Source organism: Diaporthe amygdali, assembly GCF_026229845.1.
Source record: "Diaporthe amygdali strain CAA958 chromosome Unknown NODE_5_length_1802954_cov_64_987939, whole genome shotgun sequence".
NCBI classification, from domain to species: Eukaryota; Fungi; Ascomycota; class Sordariomycetes; order Diaporthales; family Diaporthaceae; genus Diaporthe; species Diaporthe amygdali.
Window position 1 is genome coordinate 1,369,401 of NW_026517025.1, and position 14,661 is coordinate 1,384,061.

At 49.8% G+C, this 14,661-nt stretch overlaps 4 protein-coding genes across 4 annotated transcripts; 2 read left to right on the plus strand and 2 right to left on the minus strand.

Moving 5' to 3' along the window:
* Positions 1-3,913: 3,913 nt before the first annotated feature.
* On the minus strand, positions 3,914-5,693 carry J7T55_015578 (uncharacterized protein; the record flags this gene model as incomplete). Its single annotated transcript, XM_053139824.1, has 6 exons — positions 3,914-4,159; positions 4,262-4,620; positions 4,691-4,773; positions 4,845-5,218; positions 5,289-5,380; positions 5,603-5,693. 6 exons carry the CDS (start codon positions 5,691-5,693, stop codon positions 3,914-3,916), a joined length of 1,245 nt encoding a protein of 414 aa, XP_052997300.1.
* Positions 5,694-7,878: 2,185 nt separating this feature from the next.
* Positions 7,879-9,447, plus strand: J7T55_015579 (fad binding domain-containing protein; the record flags this gene model as incomplete). Its single annotated transcript, XM_053139826.1, has 3 exons — positions 7,879-8,097; positions 8,176-9,260; positions 9,318-9,447. 3 exons carry the CDS (start codon positions 7,879-7,881, stop codon positions 9,445-9,447), a joined length of 1,434 nt encoding a protein of 477 aa, XP_052997301.1.
* A 1,668-nt stretch (positions 9,448-11,115) lies between these two features.
* Positions 11,116-11,749, plus strand: J7T55_015580 (uncharacterized protein; the record flags this gene model as incomplete). The annotated part of the gene is made up of 2 exons (XM_053139827.1): positions 11,116-11,424; positions 11,498-11,749. 2 exons carry the CDS (start codon positions 11,116-11,118, stop codon positions 11,747-11,749), a joined length of 561 nt encoding a protein of 186 aa, XP_052997302.1.
* Positions 11,750-13,335: 1,586 nt separating this feature from the next.
* J7T55_015581 (uncharacterized protein) lies at positions 13,336-14,364 on the minus strand (the record flags this gene model as incomplete). The annotated part of the gene is made up of 1 exon (XM_053139828.1): positions 13,336-14,364. One exon carries the CDS (start codon positions 14,362-14,364, stop codon positions 13,336-13,338), a length of 1,029 nt encoding a protein of 342 aa, XP_052997303.1.
* Positions 14,365-14,661: the final 297 nt, after the last annotated feature.

Genomic DNA, 14,661 nt, shown 5'->3' on the forward strand with positions numbered 1-14,661 from the left:
GTGCGAGAGTGCCCTACCCCTTGAGCATTAATGCAGCCCAGCTTGTGCGAGCTGCTCGGCTCTTTTCCCGCTCGCTATGTGAGCTAGGCGCATCGATGGCAGGATCACCTGCATGACTAGCACCGGCAGGATTGCTTGCCACGTGCGTATAGCCCGGCTGGCCGCCTTACTCCGGAAATAAGAGGGAGGAGACATTGATCCGCAAAATTGCATCCTTCAGCTCGCTTAATCGAACAGGCTTTTTCGAGTGCGCCAGCTGTCCGTCAGCATTTCCTCGTCTAATGAAGCTTGTTCCTCTTCTGTGCTTTGAGTTATGGTTACAGCTTTCGTGGGGGTCAATCGGGGACATACGTAACTATCATTCAAGATGTTTCGCGTTGTGCCCAACCGCCGAGACTAATTGCATACGCTTTATGGACCATCGAGATCCTCGACTATAAGAGACTCAACACGGCCCAATATCAGAGTAATAAGTGGAGTGGCAATTATAACAAAAGGTTGAAGGGAGTTGTTTTGTGTATTCAGGGGCGGTCAGTTCATCCGTCGAGTTTTGGTCAACTAATGTCAGTAGTGACATGCGTGGAAGCGAATCAAGCGTATCGTGGTGCATCGGGCATAAGAAGTCCCGAGGTGTCAGCCTCCAACACGACCAATCACGCCTTAGAAGGTCGGGCTCTCAGCCCGAATGTCTCAGGCTCTTCTTCATTGCACCGGTGTACGCAACTATCTTCTAACGGCGTTTTGAGTGGCGGTGAGATGCAGCTGAGTCGATAGGGATCCCGACTGTGAGGGTCCGGAAATGGACATCCGGTGCGGAGCATCACCGCATTTGCATGTCTCACATTACTAGTTCCCATATTGTTGATGCGGTGACGATTGCGTTGAATTGTTCTTCAGCTGTGAGCTTCAAGGATGTTCAGCTGAGGACTCGTGGATCTTGGTGCCCAGGGCAGTCTTCGAGGTCGATATGCACAACACAGCTCGGAAACCTGGCAGTATCCTGCTCGCTACGATCCTCCGGGGCACCATGTTGAGGCTAAGCACAAATGCGTCTCCCTTTGCGAGATATCCATGGTAAACATTACAGGGGAGACGTCCGGGGGGGGGGGGGAGAACAATGGGTTACACAGAGCCGGGATCATTTCTTCACCGGCGCCTTAGGCTGAATGGGGGTCCTGTCTTGGAACCTGCATGTCTCCATACATTTCTCTGCAGTCGCGCGGTTCGGAGTGGCTGCCACCACTGCATCAGTCCTGTATTATGAACAGCCTTTCCCTGTCGATGCAGAAGTGGCTTGGCTTGGACGTGGGTTCATTGTGCGCCAACCGCGAAAGCCCGCTGTTAGGCGCGGGGAGTGTATGGTCGTGGGTGTGAATATCACTTTTTGGCGTGGCGTCAAAGTTGTGCAAGATGCTATCTTTGTGAAGCCGGTCGAACTATTGTGCAATTATGTGACGCTTCGGGCTCACAAATTGCGGAAACAAACACCACGACTACATTATCTGATTAGTATCAAACATGGGTGCCACGCGCTTGAGATCTGCGAAGGCCCTGACACCGCATCGTGGAGATAAACACGGTAAAATGTGACCTATCGACAAAATACCACTACCCATCTAGGAGAGTGACGTGGTCTGCACGCGATCGCGATGCTGCAAATACCAAGACAGCACTTATTGCCCCCACGAAACTTCGCAAATTTTCAACATGGAAAAAACAAGGTCTTTCGGGCCGGAAGATGTACCCGAGATGTGACAGGTAATACGGTCTCGTCTCTGAGCTGACAGAAGAGATGCCAATGTTGCCTGCCAGGCTCATCAGTGTTCTGAGACACGAGCTTGGAGCATTGAAAGGTCTTAACTGCGCATCTAAACATCCATTTTGGGCTTGCTGCAGGCAGCTGAAGTATGCCTGTCTCTTTAATGTGGGTATCTGGTCGATCCCAAAGCTGACCGGTGGGCGTCAATGGGGCCTCCTCGCGGAAGAAAAACCTGACCAAATTCTGACCACACAACAGTTTTTCTCATCGCGTAGTTTCGTCGCTTCTGTGTCATATTTGATATCTTTAAGCGATTTAAGCCAGCCACAGACAACCCGGTATGGATATTCCTGCAGGCTTACTTACTTCGACAGCGGTTTGCCGTCGTGAATGCAAGGATAATCCACACATACGTGCATGAGTTTGCGGTGGGATTCTTCACCATTGTTCTACAGGGCTTAGGGACGTTCATATGACGTTGTAACCATTGTGGCAGCCAGAATATGTTCCATATTTAGTCCTCGGACATGTCGCACCGGCCCGGCTCACAACATTAAGCAAGCCAGCAGTGGCATTATTCCGGCCAAATAATTTAGAGCTTCTATCATAATTGTCTTTGTAGGCAGGCTGCCAGTTTTCTGAGCCGCTGGCGAGGTAGCAAAGCTGCTCGCACCGTCAGTATTCGCCTCGGAGGCTGTGTACACCGCTCCAATAGTTACCTTAGACAATGAGGACGAAGCAAAGCAGAGGCTTTCTCAGGAATTCGATGTTCTTGCTACCTGTGATGGAGCCAGGGATTTCTGGTTACTGCGCTGAAAGTTCATTGCTAGAGCTATCAGTTATGCGCATGTCGCCTGGTGGGGCTGCCTCGAATAATGGAAGGGGTAGGGCTGGGCTGAATCCTTTTTTCGGAAGAAGCCATTCTTTTCCGCAATTGGTGGAGACGAAGTAAGGCACCCTGAATCGGGCCATGCGAGCTCTTGGGGGATCTGAAGCGTCTGGTACTGCAATTGGCGATCCTGCGGCAGATACTTGCATTAGCGCTGGGGTGGACGGCGTCTAACATACGATTGGTTCGGTGCACATGCCACATGATCATTTCCCACACTTTTGATGGTCCATATTGTGCATGATATCACAAGAATGATATACGAAATGTCACAGCACGTCATCACGGAATAGACTGTGGTAGTCATCCGGTCGAGTGGCTCATCGCCTCTGGCTGAAGCCGGAAGGAGGAGTGCGGCGGTTAATATCTCGGTCCGTGTTTCAAACTCGACAGCAACGATTACTTAACTACCTCAATCAGCCACCATTACTGCAGAAGAATCAGTGGTAGCTTTGAAGCTTCTGAGACCAGAACTTGTAAGGCAGAAATTTTGTGAAGCTGTGGCTCATGAGGTTAAAGTGTGTGATATCTGAGGTACGGACGGAGGGGTCTGCATCTTGCAGTGTGACCTGTGATCATAATCAAAGTAACTCTTACGGTAGTGCTGATATGAGTAGACTAAATCGCCTCAAGTTTGTAACCATGGATGGCCTAGGTACAGGACCAGGCACGGCTCGGTTAGCAAATGTTGGCCAGACAATGACCACAAAGCTAATTGGTCATATTTGATACTCCAGGGTTAGAAAATTCACAGTAAATATTACGAGAATAGATCAACTAGCAGTTTTGATGAGCTAGCTATGTGACGAGGCCTAATGACTTGAAAATAATGCAATTGCTGTTTGGAGTATGTCTTTTCTTAAGGACTCAGCGGGGCTCGAGACACTGCTGCAAGTCTTGGAACTAGTCTTGACCAAGTGACGGGGCTGAGTTAGGAGTATACATGTTGAGATGCATGTGTTCAAATAAATAATTCATTACGCTATTCTCTCTGTTCTTGGCTCATCCTCAGCATTGCCTGCTATGCCTTGACATCACGTCGGCAGCCTCCATAATCGCATTCATTACCAGGCAGTCAGACGGTCATGTTAAAAGTCAATATATATGTTTTACAAGATACCGGTTAGAATCCAGACACAGGATGTAAACATCTGCAATGTAGTAGGAATTGCCAATCCGGATCAAGATAACCAATCCACAGCCACCAAACCCGTCACCCGGGGTGCACTCATCAGAAAAAGGACTTGGTGAAAAAAGAAAGCTTCCTACGTCGAGTCCGAGAACTGGACCACCACGAGACAGCCGCACCGCCTGTAAAGGTAGTGTGGGAGCGACTTGATCATGCTACCCATGATTGCGTCACACCTGGCTTTGACCTCCTCGACTAAAATGGGCCGTTCATAAATTTTCCTTCCCAAAAAAAATATGTTCTCGATACGCCTTGAGGGGCGCTTTCGAATGGTCCTCATCTCGTTTATGTGCATTGACTGTGACGGGTACTGTGACGGGCGCTGTGACGGGAAGCATGAATCGCTCTTCCCGCATGAAAGTGGAGGTGGCGGGATGCGTAGATGAACCGAGACTTCAGGGCATGGGCCTCCCCTGAATCATACGCCGAAGGCCGTTCCCCTCAAATTGGTGGTGCTCGAGCTATCCGGCGGCCCAATTGTCTGTTGGATAGTGGTCTGCTTGATGATGTCCCGTCCTTCTGGCGACGCTGACCGAGTCTGACGGTCATACATGGTCAGCTCAAGCTCATTCAGCTCTTCGTACGGCTTCCTGATGCTGTTCTTGAGGCTGCTTTTTACTGCGCCCATGCGGCCCGAAGTTCCGTACTCGTAACTATCATTCCCGGTTGCCATAGGCTTCGGGAAGAAATGCGAGTAGATTGGCCGCAGGGTAGGCAGACAGGCACACACGATGGCCAAAGACAGCTCGATATTGGTCCAAAAGAATACAGGGGCGGTATAGTCTGTCAAACGCGATTAGAATATGCATGTTACGCCGGATGAGTGTTGGGTAATTGCCACAAAGATACTCACAGATGACGTCGTTTGGGTGCTTGACGTATTCCTCCGCGATTGCAAAGGTCGCAATAACTCTGGTAACGCTGACGGCGCAGACACTGTCATCTGTCAGCGAAACTATACAATTGTGGTTTGCCCGATCTAAGGGTAGGCATCTCTTGAGACTTACGCGGCGCCCAATCCGAGCATGCCCATCACCGCAAACTTCTTCTTAAGGGGCAGTTGCACTTTGAGAACCATCGGTACTGGAAGCAGTAGAATGACCCAGTCGGCAACAACGTCAGTGAAGAGCAGCGCGAGAAACATGGGCACCGTCTGCACGCAGGAATTGCCGTAGTAGGGCTCGATGAACACGGTGATGGGATAGCAGGTGAACAAGTGCGAGAAAAAGAAGCTGATAGTCCACCCAATCACAAATGCAAGCACGCTCCAAACCGCGTAGTGGAAACCTTTGCTTGGGAAGAGGGTGTAGTATAGGACGAGGATGGATGATTTGACGAGACCAAGGCCGAGGATAGATATCATATTGAGAGCGAATTTGGTCTGATGATGTCAAGCTCTTGTCAGTTTGTGGCATGGCAGACACATCAAATATTCCTTTGGAATCTCTCACCTGCTCGAAGAAAATCAATCCAGGATCGTCCATAATTGGGGAGCCATCGGGGTACTGAGGCTGGTGTTGACCCAGATGTCCATAGACCGCAGCTGTTCATATGGTTATTCTCAAGCGCCTGGAACAAGAATGGAGAGTTTGCGCACTAGCTAGTTGTAGTGTACAACAAGTGATGGAGACCAGCTGGAATAGTCTTGCTCAGTGATCCGTTTAAGCCAACACACGATAAAAGGGTTCCATAGCACTTACGAGCGCTGCTCCTGTGAGGTAGTCATCCAACGCAATTCGTTTAACGAGCAACCTTGCCCACATACGGAGGCCGTAGAAGACAGTGGGAATTATCATGAACCCAACGGCCAGACTGATCATCTGGCCCTTGGTATAGTCATGATTCATCGTCACCATGATGGACGATGTTTGTGGTTCGCACCGGTGGTTTGTGAACAGCGCTTCGCCTGCGGCAAAATCCGGCGACGCGGTTCTGTGGATGAGCAGAAATGTGGAGAGTCAGTTCCGTAAATGGAGATGCGACGATGATATATGTACCACATAGATTTGAAAGGGTATCCTGACACTACTAAAGGGTGTCCTGACTCTACTGATTGCTACCTACGAATATCAAATGAGTATCATGTTGCATATTCGGTGCTGTGCCTTGCCACGCTCTACGTTTCAAACAAGACCCTTTGCCTGCTTTTCTGCAGCGAATGATTATAACAGCTTGATATAACCAGATATTCTTGCTACCGTCGGGAAGCCGTGGACATTCGAAGCTTAGCATATCCCACATTGAACGGGCCACCAACCCAACCGCCCTTGCTGTTCTGTCCTGTTGCCGGGCCCACACCTCCTTAACACTGTCGAGGTTTTGTGTGGCATACTCTCTGTAACGAAGCCCATGTCCTTGGACATTGCCACGAACAGGTTATGATCCCCGAGACTTCGGGCGAACTGACTCAGGCCCCATACCCGCCATTTACCCGATTGGCATCGCTAAACGTCGCCCAGTCATCAGGCAGTGCGCGGAAGTGCGATGCAGTCTGTTCTCGAAGCTCGGCAAGTGCCAGATAACGGGGATCCTCCGCTAGTGCGCCGGGGCGCTGCAAGACCGCAAACTTTAAATGGTGTCCCTCTCGGTTGGCGATTCCTGAAGCGGCTTTTGTAGAGAATGAGACGTGTCCTGCACAGTGGAGAATTGCTGCTCGACGAGGGAATCAAATGATTTTTAGGTGCAGATGGGTGGACCTCGACATCGATAGACGGAGAAGATCAATCTTCAGTAGACCTTAATGGGTGGACCTTCGAGAGGTGTCTGTTGTGGAGTTATCAACGGAAAGGCTTCCCTTGCCCTGGGCGCCCATGCAAAAAGCGGACGTATTTTCCAGATGTAGAAAGCAATTCGGTACACGGCACTTATCATCACATGTGCTGCTGGGTGGAGGACCAACTACAAGTGTTGAAGAGGGCATATTGAAAGGATGGATTCGTAACTCATTTACCATTGTTCATCTGCCCCCTTTCCCCTCCCGGTCAAGGTCACGGTGCCAGGCTTAGTCGAGGGTGGGCTCTCAAGAGCCGACGCATGAATGCATGGTATGGTTTCTCTCATCCGAATAGTTGCTTCAGTACGACGAGCCATAGAGTACAAATACACGTGCATATCGATTAAATGATAGTGAAATGCTTTTACCATCCGTGGGTTGAGTCGTGGTTCATCGAAGTTCTGCATAGTCGACCTGCCAGCATAGGTCGAAATCAACTGAATAGTAAGAGATATTAATTTGTCACCAAGTTGCCGAGGTGGGATCGGCTCAAGAGGATGAGTTGCACCCGATCGGCCAAGTTCGTCCGAAGCAAGATCACCATAGGCTGTGTCTGGAGAAGTGTCATCTTGTAATCCGCGGCCTCGCTATGGGCAATGGTACAGAACACGCCCAATTAATAGCGCTTTTACCATAACAATATCTCGCTAGTACTCTTCCTCAAGGGCAACGACTCCGGCCAATCAATTCCGCTTCCCCGTGTCAGAATACTGGATCACCGATTCAAGGCGTATATCTTACGAGACAAGCCTTATCCCATTAGAAGGCCTCGCATTCGAGGCGGGGTACATTGAGCGGCCCTTGTTGGGCATGATTTGGCAATTTCGGAGGCGCGGATTCAAAGCGTGCCCTTAGATCCGAAGGGTCGTCGAGCTCCAATGTCAAGTACGTGTGCAAGCCTTTGGTCGGCGACAAGTGCCGGATTGCCCCGAGAGAGTCCGTATCACGGAAAACGGAGCCCCCCTTGCATTTTCGTGCATAAGCAGACTAAGGACCTTGGAATCTGATATCAACAGAACCCTTGCAGAAGCTGGCTGAGCATCGCCAAGGCAACTGCATGCCAAGATTGAAATACTACCTTGGTAAGGGTCTCTCCCCTTTCCGGCCACGAGGTCAGGTGGGAAGTAATTGCACCGTCGAATGGACGAGGTTCGCGAAGCTTTGCAGCCCCTTAAATCCAATACAATCCTGCCATACACGGGCCTCTTGGCTACAGATTGTATCGCAGAACGTCTTGTTGAAGATCCCTCACCGCTGCAACCCCAACCATGCACCTCCTCCGGTTCCTGCTTATCGGTCTGCAGACCTCGACAATGGCTACTGCAGCTTGCGTCAATGTCGGTGCTCGGTCCGTCGCCGACGATCTGCAGACCTTAGTCCCGACCTCCTCTGTCGCTGTCCAGGTTCGGGCACGATGGAGTGAGGTCGACGCTCCCGTATCATCTGTCGTTGTGAATGCGACCAGTGAGAAGGACATAAGCAATGTGGTATGTCGACCGGCCTCTGTCGTTATATGGCTCTATGATACACAACGCAGTTGCAACTAACAATCTTGGCTACCATAGGTCAAATATTGCGTGAAAAACAACATCCGCTTTGTGGCCCAAAATGGCGGTAACGGGTGGGCAACAGGGCAATTTGACCTTGGAAGCAACGGGGTCCTCATAAACCTGGCTGGCCTAAACCAAGTCAACATCAGCGCTGACAAGCAAACGGCGACGATTGGCGGCGGGGCGCTCATCAGCGATGTTGTCTCAGCTGCTGACGCTGCCGGTGTCTTGGTTCAGACTGGCAACTGCAACTGCGTTGGCGCCCTTGGAGCCGCACTCGGCGGCGGGTATGGCAACCTGCTTGGAGAACACGGCTTTGCCGTTGACAACATCCTGGAGCTGCGGGTCATTACTGCCAGCGGCGAGGCACTCACTGTCTCGAGCACTTCTAACCCGGATCTTTACTGGGCCCTCCGAGGCGCTGGACCGAACTTTGGGATTGTCACCTCCGCAAAGGTGAATGCATTCCCTACTGACGACCGCACGTCCTTAATCGTCTCCTTTACCTTCGATTCCTCGAAGATCGCCGCCGTTGCACAAGCCATCCAAGATCTCCCTCTGCTCCCACAGCAGGTCGTCTATCTGGTCCTGTCGAATTCTGCCGATGGGACAAATACACCAACAGTGGTCGTCACAGGCTTCCTCCGCGGCGGTACAGTGGAAAGCGGCCGTAGCGCTTACGGACCGCTATACGATCTTGGCCCGCTCACGAACTCTAGCGTCGTTACACCGTATCAACAATGGAACGCCGCAAACGATGGCTTCTGCACGCGTGGTGGACGCAAGCCCGCGTATAGCACCACCATCAACAATATGAAGTCGGAGACATGGCCACAGATCTGGGACCTGTACACCGAGTTCCAGAAGCAGTCGGGTGCTGAGAACTCCGCTGTGTTGATCGAGCGGTACAACCTGACTAAGGCGCAGTCTGTACCGGCGGGCTCTGCAGCCTTTCAGGAAGAGCTCCGTCAGGAGGCTTTTGCCCAAGCCATAGTCATCCCTTGGTATGAAGACGCGGCCCTGGATGCCCAGGCTGAAGCATTCGGGTCCCAAGTGAGGGACATTTGGAGCTTTTCGTCAAACGCGACTTCAAATCCCACGTGAGTTCTGATAAAGTATGCCGAAGATATTTCGTGCACCAGCTGACAAGTGAGAAGATACATTAACTTTGCCCACGGTGATGAGGAGCTGCAGGCTATTTACGGCTCCAGCCTTGATCGCCTGAAGAGACTCAAGCAGCAGCTCGATCCTTCGGGAGTGTTTGGTCAATGGTTCAAAATTGAGTGACGGCCCAAGTAATCATCAGCCTCAGACCATTGAATTTGCTAAAGCTTGGAATCTTCAACGTTGAGTTCCTCGCTTGAATTCAAAACATCTCAAGTGCCCTGGGTTTTGTCTCTACCTATATTCCATAGCTATAGATCGTGTATCACTACGCGATCATCATTCTAAACTGTCAATAGTCTTCGTCACAACAGTGAATGTTACTTGTTTAGATAGACATTTATTATTGTTGAGTCTTACCTGCATTTTAATACAGATCTTGCCTACTAGTCTTCGTTGCTTATTTTGACTAGTCCACAGTGGGAAGCATGTCATCTCATGACTTGTCTTGTTACGAACGAACCCTAGATCACTGTGTTTCCAGAACAATGAGCAAGTTTTCCTTCTAGGATCAGCTACTTTGGGTCGCAGGGAGTGAATATACTAAGTTACCTAACAAGGCCAAACTTCAAAATTGATTGCCTCTGGCTATTGATGAATTCCCTGTTAGCCATATCGCTGGCCTCGATCAGCCTCTTCTATGTGATGAACAGTCTAGACGAGTCAGCAATTTCTCCATTATCGTGGCCATTGCTCACGTAGAGTTGGAGCCATGTTGAGATACCATTGAGATCGGCCCACATCCGGCCAGACACATTTAAGATACTCCGGCCCGGCTTGCTTGACCAGCTGATACTGCACGTAAAAGTAACCGACGTAGCTCGTTTTGCGGCTTCACGGTGGAGCCATCTCTAAACCTATCTTATTATGTGGACGATCCACATCGATTGTGGGTCACATCCTCTCGGTTAAAAGCTTGATATGGCAGCCGAATCAAAGACAGAGCGGGAGGTGGATGCTGAGCCTTCTCAACTACTCGGGAACGACTGATCGCGTTCAAGCCTGCCGGCTACATGCACATTATATCGCATCGAAGCCACGGAAGCATCTTTCGTTCAGAGCCGAGCCGAAAAAATCCAATGAAAGTCTTCACTTGTGGCGGTCGCTGAGAAAAAGTATGCAAATACCTTCTTAGCTGGTCGAGAATTGTTTGTGGCAATCTTGTCCATGCCGACACCCAGACAAGTTCCCAGGTCCTAGTATTCAAGAACTCGCACCATTAAAGTCCAATTTCTTGATGAGTGCCTTCTCAAGGACGCTTGAATAGTGTCAATGCTATCTCTATCAGCTGAAATGGCTGCACAGGATAATCTACTACTTCTTCTACTTGAAGCCAAGAAATGGGCTCTTTGTACTCTGAGCAACCGTCTGCGAGTTCTCAAGTTCAAAGTCAACGTCAAATTAGGATGCAGCATCCAGGCTGTCCGACACTCCAAAGTAGTAGTAAATCGCAGATGCTGAACCCTTTCTGGAATTGAATAGAGCTCCTTGATAATCCCTGGGCCGTCCAGCTCAACATGCAACAAAGAACAGGAACGCCCCACTAATATCACCTTTGATGCCATCATTGAAAGCTGCACGAGGTTAAGCCGTGCACTTGACCTCAAATTAGGCTTGACACCCCAGGCAAAGGGAGAGTGCCGTGTATATGATCTCCGAAGTCTACCTGATTGATATTGTGAAATGAGTCCTTAGTATTGTGCATTAAGTACTATACATCCAAACTAAATACCAAAGTTTCCTTGCAACAAAAATTACCCATCGACATCGCTAATTGCACCATTTAATACTATGAAGACCACCCTTACCAGCACTTTGCTCCTAGCTGCAAGCCTTGTAAAGGCAGCAGCTGCGGCACCCCCCTCAGAGGACTTATCCGAAGACTCCAGTTCCAACGGCACCTTCTCGAATATTGAGCGTCGATACGGACACGCTACAGGAAGAGTGATTTGTGGTAAATATGCCAATGGCGACTACATCAGGCTCTGGAACCTTGCATATGCCCTGGACAATAAAGATGCGGACACAAAGTGGGATATTGGCCCCAAGGCCTGCAATCGCGTGACTTGTTGGGACACGACTGCAATTTACGTCTGCAACGTGAGTCTTCACAACTTCCAGATAGCTGACCCATCCAGTCGAGAAATACAAGGTGACTAATTTTGTTGCACAGGATAATGACCACCAAATCACTGTCACAGGCAAAGATATCTCAATTACTACTGTTTATATCCGCAACCATTGCTGCGGCGCGACTGGCCAAAGTTTTATTTCCGGCCAACAGTTCACCCCATGGGGATGGAACACTAACATTGGATACGGCAACTGCAGAGATCCCCCCTCGATTAGGCCGCACATGGCTGGTGGTGAGGGCGTGAACAAAGGGGATTGCTTGCAGGCCGACATAGCGGAGGTCGGGTTTTAAGCGTTCAGAGGCCACGACAAAGACAAATATGTAATACATTCAACATTTATGGTGTCTTCCAATCTTTCAGCAATACGAGGCCTGTATATCATGAGGCGCATTCTTCTTCATGCAGCCCTCTTTGGCATTGTTACGGGTAGTGACATCCAATACACTTCCACGAGATTTCAATAGATTGCGAATTGACTAGTATTCCTAGCTTCTCAATTTCATTTTTGAAGGCTAATTGTGAGAAGGCAGGGGTCTTGATGTCAGTCTTCGCGCATTCTTCACGTACAAATCTACACTTAGTCTTTTTTTCCCCCAATCATTCTGGTACTCGCTGGCGGCATACTTCAGACATTTTTCTCGATGCCAAAGAAAAAAGCTTGTGATGTCGTGGGGCCAGATTGTGTTACCATCAGACACAAGCGATCTGGTCTATTGAAAGTGGTCCGACATCAGTAGTATATTAGGCGATGTCTACATGCAGGCACAAAATGGTCTTCAGTAGTACCGTGAGTAATATTTTGCTTTGGAGAACATCACTCACTCAAAGGGTAATTTATCATCTGTATATTCGGGCATCAAAACAGACTTTTTATGCATTGTAGATATCGCCAGTCTCAACCCACCGCCACCACATAATGAGGGCTGATCTAAAGAGCCAGACTCTCTGGTTGAACTTCTAAGTGACGGCAGGTTGGCCGATTGGAAGTCCATCTAAAAGTCAAGCGCAACCTGGAGTTGATCAGGCTTAATCTTCTCTATGCTATGAACGAAGGCCGAGAAGAAAGATCTCATCAAGATCCCTAACAGCATTTTGCCCGGTTAGTTTGCAGGGTTCGTATGCGCTTCTCGCACGGCAAAACTCAACGTCACCTCGGCCTTTTTTCACAAACTTGTTCCTTCATCATACCGATGGCGAATTTCTTGACTCGCTCATCTATTGAGCAGCTAATGTTAGGGTGGACGGCCCGGGCGTGGCGTTCTATTCGTTGCAGGAGCAGAGGCATGTCGAGGACTCCTTCGAATGCAAATCTTCAAATTTCAAGGACTTCCTCACCAACGATGACTTGTAATCTCTCGGGTACAAACGGGTGTTTCAGTTTGAGTTGTTCGTCTGCTACATGGATCAGATGGACTTGATCAAGCACTGGGCTTGCGAAGACGGCAAGAAAGCTCGGCAGTAGGACTGCTTCCTGGCAACCCTGAAGAACTACTAACTCAAGGGCCAGAGGTTCAACGGTCGTGACTGGCCTTGATAAAGGACTCTAAACAAAGAATTTTCTGGGTAATAGGGGTCGAAGCGATTGGCGGCTGACCTTGTCACTTGATAATTTGACATTGAGAGATTTACGTGTAGATAGTCTAGCCTTCTAGGAAACTTGGTTTTGAAACATCATTTCGAATGTTCGTAGTACCCATTTCTATTATGTGACAAATAGCGTGATCGATCTTCAAGCACGACTTGCTTTTCACGCACCATTATTCATTCGGACTATAGTCTCCCAGAAACTGGCCAAGTACGTAAGTGTTTACTTCATCATTACTGACCTGCCTTTTGACCGTAAACATTATAGATTTATGGAAGGTTTTTAAACTTGTTAGAATATCATTGTGGCGTAATCGCATACCAAGGCGTACTGAGTCCTTGGAGTAGGAGGCGAATTATCATACGATAAGGCCTGGGCTAGCCACTCAAGCATTTCTTTTACATAAGATGTCTTCCATCTTGGCCCATCTCCAAAACAAGTGGAATTCAGCCAAAGTTCGTGAATGAAGGCCTCTAAAAGCCTTCTTGCAGCTACATCGGTGCCGTCATTTAGGACAGCCGCTTCAAGCCTCCCAAGCTCCCGACTTTGCAGGGTCTCTTCAATAACCCGTGCTACTTTGGTAGCAGTCAACCACTCTGTCAAGTCCTGCCCTGCCTGAATATACTCTTGCTCAACGCGCTGCCGTAATAGAAGGCCCGAGTCTCTCGTTGCTGCTGGATTATCAGCCTTGCAGTAGCCGACGCGATTGAACTCAAGACGTGCCTCAGCGAGGGCAAGGATGTAATTATAACTGCAAAACGTAGAGACATGTCTCAACATAGCTACAAAGACAGGATGGTGTTTAGCGACGAATGCAAGTTTGCTGGGCTGCTGGCCGGCCAGCTGGTAGACAAGGCTGAGACTTGATTTGGTGCAGTACCAGTAGATTTGTGCAGACAAAGCGTGCTGATTAGGCTCTAGATAAGGCACAATGTCCAGGGGAGGGTCCATTATACGTCCGGGGCTGATGGGCCAGCCAAGGATGCCGCAGTCTAGACTGAAAGTCATGCAGCTGGACTGTTGCGATCCGAGGTACTGCAATGTGACGGAGTCTATCTGTTCGGTAGGCTGTTCCCGTTGTTGTTCCACTCGAGCCGATACGAGAGCGCATGGTGACCCAGTGGAAGGACCAGCAGCTGCACTGGTCGTATCCGAGGGCGCAATGCTGTCGGGACAGATTTGGGAACCGAGACCCGCCGCGGCGGCGGCTTTGTGAATCGCGGAGCGCAGAGCCGGCGAATTACCGTTTTGGGAGACATCCACCAGGGCCTTGATGGCTTCCTTGAGACGGGAGTTTTCTTCTCGTAGCTCACGGAGCATCGTAGTTTGTCGAATACGGAATGCGCGCTGAGAAAGCCTCGCACGTTCCCTCCGGCGCTACCCACTTTGGTCAGCCCCCTGGTATCGCGGCCAAGAAGGGAGTGCGTACTTGTAACTCAGCTGCCGCGTTCTCCATCCGCGCTCGTCATTGAATGCTAGTATTCAGCTGTTTGTGTGGGGGGCGTTACGTAGAATTACTCCTTCGGCGCAATGTGTCGACGGGCATCGAGACTGGATCCGGGGCTAGAGTTGTGATGTGAGACGGGCAAATTTCATCTCCGATCACGTAACATGAGT